The sequence below is a fragment of the Adiantum capillus-veneris genome, chromosome 15 (genome assembly GCF_014529385.1).
Source record: "Adiantum capillus-veneris isolate H3 chromosome 15, ASM1452938v2, whole genome shotgun sequence".
NCBI lineage: Eukaryota > Viridiplantae > Streptophyta > Polypodiopsida > Polypodiales > Pteridaceae > Adiantum > Adiantum capillus-veneris.
Genome location: NC_140945.1, coordinates 90,478,423 through 90,484,422, shown reverse-complemented (window position 1 = coordinate 90,484,422; position 6,000 = coordinate 90,478,423). Strand labels below are relative to the sequence as shown.

The window sequence follows — 6,000 nt, the reverse complement described above, 5'->3', positions numbered from 1 at the left end:
TAGCACAAATCGTAGAAGACTGTAAGGACCTACTATGCAGAAAATGGCATTGATAGAAATTCTGCACAAAATACCGAAATAACATGCACAATTCTACTTGTAAATGTGAGCTATCCTTCAAAAAATACACTAAAGTAACCCAAAATCCACACTATACTCAAGTGCTTAAAATGTTGATCTCTTCCACGGGTGAATCAAGGTGTTAAAGAAGCTATAGAGATACAAATGTAATGGAAAAAGGAGGGAGAAACGCAAATTTAATTATTTTAAAAAATTCCGTCGTCAAGCAGTCCTCTTCACAGTGCAGTCTCTTCTAGGTACCAAGCTCTAATCAAGAGAACTTCGCCTAGCTTTTCCAGCTTTCTCCCTGCGACAAGCAACTAACCCTAATTAACTTTAGCAGACCCCGATTAGAGCTCGTCTCCCTCCCCTGCCTCATCTCCCAACAGAGCTTCCATGTCGACTGAGCCGTCTCGAGCTCCATTTCGCAGGTTTTCCGAAACCCCTTTATATATATGTGTATCTCGTTGTTTAGAGCTTGATCGGTGTCTGCAGGTCACTGGCAGCCAGCCATTCTCATCGGTGTGCTTGGTTATGTGTGTTTAAGTGTGAGCGTGTCATACTCAAAGCTTCATTTTGTAGATGACCATCTGCACTGGTGATTGTGAGTTCGCAAGGCGGCTCAATGCTTGGAGTATAGAAACACCCAGTCATGCACTAGGCATTTCAATGATGTATGATCCGCTCATGCAAACTCTTCCGCATTTGAGAATGACTCCCTGCACGGGTGATTGTGTGTTTGCAAGACAGCCTACTGAATGCTTGGGTTATAGTAAAATAAACTTGTGTATCAAGCATTTGACTGATGTGCCTAATCAAGCTCTTCACAATTTTGTAGATGACTGCCAGTGAGGTGATTGTGTGTTTGCAAGCAGGCTAATGCTCCGAGTATAGAAACATCCAAACACATGCCAAGTATTTTAATGGTGTATGATGTGCTCATGCAGGCTGTTCAGCATTTGAGGAGTCCCTGCACTGGCCATTGTATATTTGTAACATGTCTCAATGCAGGAGTACATTGCTAAATTCCATGAATTTAAGTACAAGCCTTGTGCGTGCGCACACATTGCATATGCATATCGAGTGAATGTAGCTCATGTTTAAAGAGGAACCTGTACGACAACCTTCTTGAGTCCCTCGCTACTTTCTCACCAGAACCCTGGGTGCAGATTGAGTATGCAGCCTTAAGTCTCTGTTCGCACAAAAGGAGTAGTACTCAAACTTAACAATGGAAAGCTCACGAGATGGTCTCGAGGGTGGTGGGGCCCCTCTCAAAAGGCTTGGAAGAACATTGACCTTCGTTGGTTCATCTGATGCCATGGACCCTGAAGTTGTACCCTCATCTCTTGCTGTTATTGCACCTATTCTTCGTGTTGCAAATGAAATCGAGGAGGAGAACCCTCGCATTGCATACTTGTGTACGTAAATGCTTTGCTTTATTCTGGTTACAAAGACAACAGTTGCTTTTCATGCTTAGAATGTGTCAATCTGCACAATTGCTCTTGAGTAACATGTGCACTGCAATGTCTGTTTGCTATGGATCTACATTACATGTCTGCTCTCGGTATGCTGATACTTTATGTAGACAAAATGAAATAAAGTCTTTTATTTAGATGAAACTTACAGCAATCAAGGTTCTTTTGAGGATGTGATAAAGGTCTATCAGTGAATTTCAATGATAGGGTCTTCAAGCGAATTTCAATGATAGGTGCCAATGTGCTTGTGCTGGTGAATTTTCATATTTCTTAATGCCCAGCAAAGAACTACTGCTATCGAGAAACTCAGCACATGGACCTTTGTCTAAACTTATGCTCATGTTTGTACAAGGCATGCTTGTGCCTTTCTGTGCATTTGCATTACTGAGGTACTCTGTAGCAAGTTGGTGTACTGCTAGTTCCGATCTAGTGCTCGTCCAGGTACTAGTCCTGCCCAGTGCTCGCCTAGGACGGTGGCTGAGTCCCTACCATGTTATACAGTGACCATCCAACCCTTGCTAGAAGCTGAACTGGCTGCTGCAACTAGTTCTGAAGCTACCTCGCCCCCTGCTTGGGAGCCAGTAGACAGCACTGTTGTCCTCACAGAGCCAAGAAATCCTAAGCCTCCCCTTCTCTCTCTCAGTGAGACTCCCAGTAGAACCACTGGGCCTAGGGGACTCCTGAAGGATCATCAACACAGCAAAATTTCCCCTCCACCATTCTTACCCAACAAGCAAAGCAGATCTGGCGTCTCTACAAAGCCCCAAACAGCTTGCCCATTGATGAGTTCCCCTCTGGGTGGCTTTTTGAGCAGTATGAAGATTTTCTAATGTATCAGATTCCTGCCCATAATGTGTCGATCCTCACTCAGGCAGTAACTAATTGCAAGGCAGTAGCCCCTATGCCCTACCGTGACCTGATCAAGGAAGACAACCTTGGTACAACGAGAACCCTCATCCTATGCTCCTCATCACCTGGCCTGGTGGGACCTAGCACTACTTCTTGATTGGGTAGTGTCTTCATACAAAATTACATAGATGTCTTTGCTTGGACTCACCATAATCTTACAAGTATTCCTCTTGTGTTGAGGGTCCACACTATCCCATTAGTGGCTGGCACTTGTTTTGTGAAGGCGAGTTTATATACTCAACTGAGAGCATGCAGCAGCCGTTCAGCAGGGGATCTACAAAATTGAAGAGGCTGGTATTATAGTTTCTGTGGATCATTTCAAGTGGTTCTCTCTCCTGGTGATTGTACCTAGGAGAGTCTAATAAGATCAGGGTCTAGGTGAACTTTAGGGCTCTTAATAAAACTATCCTTCAGGATCAGTTTCCCACTCCCTTCACAAAATTTTGGTGGCCAACCATGCTAAGATGCTTTGTGCAGTTTTATAGATGGTTTAGGTGGCTTTTGTGACTCCCAGGGGCAGCAAATGCCATCCGTGTTAGGATCTGGCATCTCTCTGAATTTGTTCAGATGGTCTTGGTATCTCCCAAGGATAGGTGATATGCAGTGGGATGCTTTGTGGCTGTGTGAGGTAGATCAATTCCCATGTCGGGTCATTTATGGTCATATTTAGCCCAAGTTTGGCTCTCTCTATAGTCATGTACCTCTTGTAGTCTTAGGGCCTTTTCCCCCTAGAGCTATAGGGAATTCTAGTGGCCCATAGCTTAGGTAGGGCAAAAGTTGAAGATGAAGGTGTCTCCCATCTGTATCCCACCACATGTGTTGCTAAATTGGCTTTATCTGATAGGAAAATAATTCTAAATGAATTATTGGATTTATAAGTGAGAGGGTTTTCTCGCTTGGAACACCAGGAAAAATTATCTTAAATGAATTATTGAAATTTTAAGTGAGAGGGTTTTTCTCATTGGAGACATCCGAGTAGAGAGTATCCCTAGTGCGTCATTCAAAGTAATAGGAGCACTGTGAAAGGGAATATCTGTAAGGCCATTAGGAACGGGTACTTCTGATGCGTCACAACGGATGGGTAACAAGGAGCATCAGTAATAAGTATCCGACCATCCGGGAACGGACATCTCTGATGCGTCATAGGATGGGTGACATAGAGCATCGTGAAGCATAGTTACCCGGAACGGGAACGGGGAACGGGAACGGTAGGGTGCGGAACGGGAGGGAGGAGAGGGGCCGGAACGGTAGACCAAAGAAACTATATATATTATATGTATTATAGGCTCATATGTTAGTGAAAAACTATAAGCTAAGCTTTTGAATTTGACCATCCTAATTAGAGCCATATTTACACATGTTTTACGATGACGGAGCTTGAGACAAGGATGGAGTTTGACGAGAGAGAAAGAAAGAAAGAAAGAAAGATTTTTAACGTCTATGTCAGGCCGAAATCGGCCTATGAGACAAAACAGATGTACATGGTGTGTATGTCATCCGTCTATCGGAAAGACAAATGAAACAAAACTGATACAAAACTGAACTGAATGTAGGTAGTGGAGTATCTGAGGAGGGATGGAGCTCTATCTCTCTAGGGGTATATGCATGTCTATATGCTCAAGGTAGTACAATCATGAGAATGCATCAAGCTATCTAGCTCCATCCTGTACTAATGGGGGGATGTAAGATGTGGTACATGGGCGGGGCTGGTGCCAAGGCTACCCGGATGAAAGCTGTCGGGTCAGCCCTCATCTGAGCTACTCGCTCCTCAGTGGCACAGCGCTCCCGGGCTTGGATCTCCTCGATCTGTCGGTGGTGGGAGCTCGCGCCCCTGTAGCCTGAGAGAGAGAGAGAGAGAGAGAGAGAGAGAGAGAGAGAGAGAGAGAGAGAGAGAGAGAGAGAGAGAGAGAGAGAGAGAGAGAGAGAGAGAGAGAGAGAGAGAGAGAGGGAGGAATGGAGCTTGAGACACGAGAGGGAGGGATGCAGCTTGAGAAAGAGAGGTAGAAGCCACATTTGTTCTTTGAGGGTGTTGTGCTTTCCGCCAAAAAGGAATAGGAAGACGCCAGATCTCCATGTCCAAGCTTAAAGCTTTAGCAAGGAGAGTAGCTTAGTAGAGATGTTGAGAGCTTGAGGAGGAGGTGAGACGAGCCTCCAGAGTCCAAACAGCCCCAAATCAGCCCTCTAAATAGCCCCCAAACAGCCCCAAATCAGCCCTCCAAATAGCCCCAAATCTGACCCCAAATAGCCCCAAACATGCCCCCAAATAGCTAGTGAAAAAAGTTGACTTTTTGGTTTGACCGTTCCGGATTCCCGTTCCGCCGTTCCGGGTGCCGTTCCGCCCCGTTCCCCCCCCCGTTCCGGGTCACCGTTCCGGTTACACCCCGTTCCGGAACGGTGTTCCGTTCTCGACTCCGTTTCGAGAGCCAGACCCGTTCGGAACGCCGTTTCGGAACATTTAGGGTCCGTTCCGCCCGTTCCCTGTTACTATGTCGTGAAGGGGATTGTACCGTAAGTTCGGTAGGAAAGGACTAGGTGATGGGTATTCTTGATGCGTCACAAGGTGGGTGACGGGTGCATCGGAAAGGGGATATCCATAGTGGAGAGGAAATCCGAACTGGAAAGAGGAATACGAGTAAAGACTTAAGCACAAGAATAAATATGGGTTTTGAGAAGCTTTTCTTAAAAAGCAGAATATTTTAACGAGTTTTCCGGGAAGAGCAGACGCTTTCCCGCGAGGAATCTATGTCTGCTTTGCATTTGTGCATGTGTTTGCATCCAGGGATGCCTAGCAAGTGCTGTGAAAAGCATTGTTTTTAACTTCTAAGGTTTTATTGAGTTTTTGGGCAGGTTCATACCAATTTGAAAATATGCCTGCCGCATCAGCCAGCGAATTCTCTCTTCCTATTTCGGGTAGAACAACAAACCCAAAAAAAAAAAAAAAAAAAAAAAAAAACCCGCTGCGATCTCTACGTGGCCAGCCTCTGCTCAGCTATTCCTGCTGTGGCCAAGGAGCTATAAAAGCACCACATGCCCTCACTCAGAGAAGGAGAGTATGCAAGAGATCGCGAGACTACGAAGCACGGAAGTCGCCTCCTGCGAAAGAGCGACGGGTATCTATTGTGGATTCGCCATACGAATTGTTGTCCTGTGTTTGTGTGTGTGTTTGCAGGTACTTCATCGCGAAGGAGAAGCGTGAAGGCTTCGGCCTACGCTTGGGAATTTCGTTCTGGAAGTCTCGACTCTGAATACAGACGGAAAAAGGATTGAGAGCTCGTCTCTCGGATTTCCCTTATGAGAAGGAACGACCATCGAGTCAGAGAATTAGAACGGATGTGTTTTCTCCGGTTCTTGTGCTTGTAAAAAGATTCTCCCTAATAAAGGATTCTCTTTAAGGGGGGGGACCAGCCCATCTTCTGGTCCCCAGTACTGTGTCGATCTTCTCACTCTATCTCTCTCTCTCTCTATCTATTTCTCTATATACTCTGGCTTCAATTATAAGTGATAAATCCTATTTATCCGAATGAATTTTATATTGCTATGCCGCTCTACAATCACC

General features: G+C 45.4%; 1 protein-coding gene across 3 annotated transcripts in view; it reads left to right on the top strand.

Annotated features, from left to right (window-relative positions):
- The first annotated feature begins 296 nt into the window (after positions 1-296).
- The window catches only part of LOC147441044 (callose synthase 3-like), a 154,923-nt gene continuing 149,219 nt past the window's right edge, over positions 297-6,000 (top strand). The window contains exons 1-2 of one of the 3 annotated variants that reach the window (XM_086482788.1): positions 297-491; positions 1,230-1,478. In XM_086482788.1, coding sequence (XP_086338914.1) covers positions 1,289-1,478 — 190 coding nt within the window. In that variant the 5' untranslated portion in view covers positions 297-491; positions 1,230-1,288. Of the gene's footprint in view, positions 492-1,215; positions 1,479-6,000 lie in introns of all 3 variants that reach the window. The other 2 variants (XM_086482789.1, XM_086482790.1) reach the window with 2 other exon arrangements.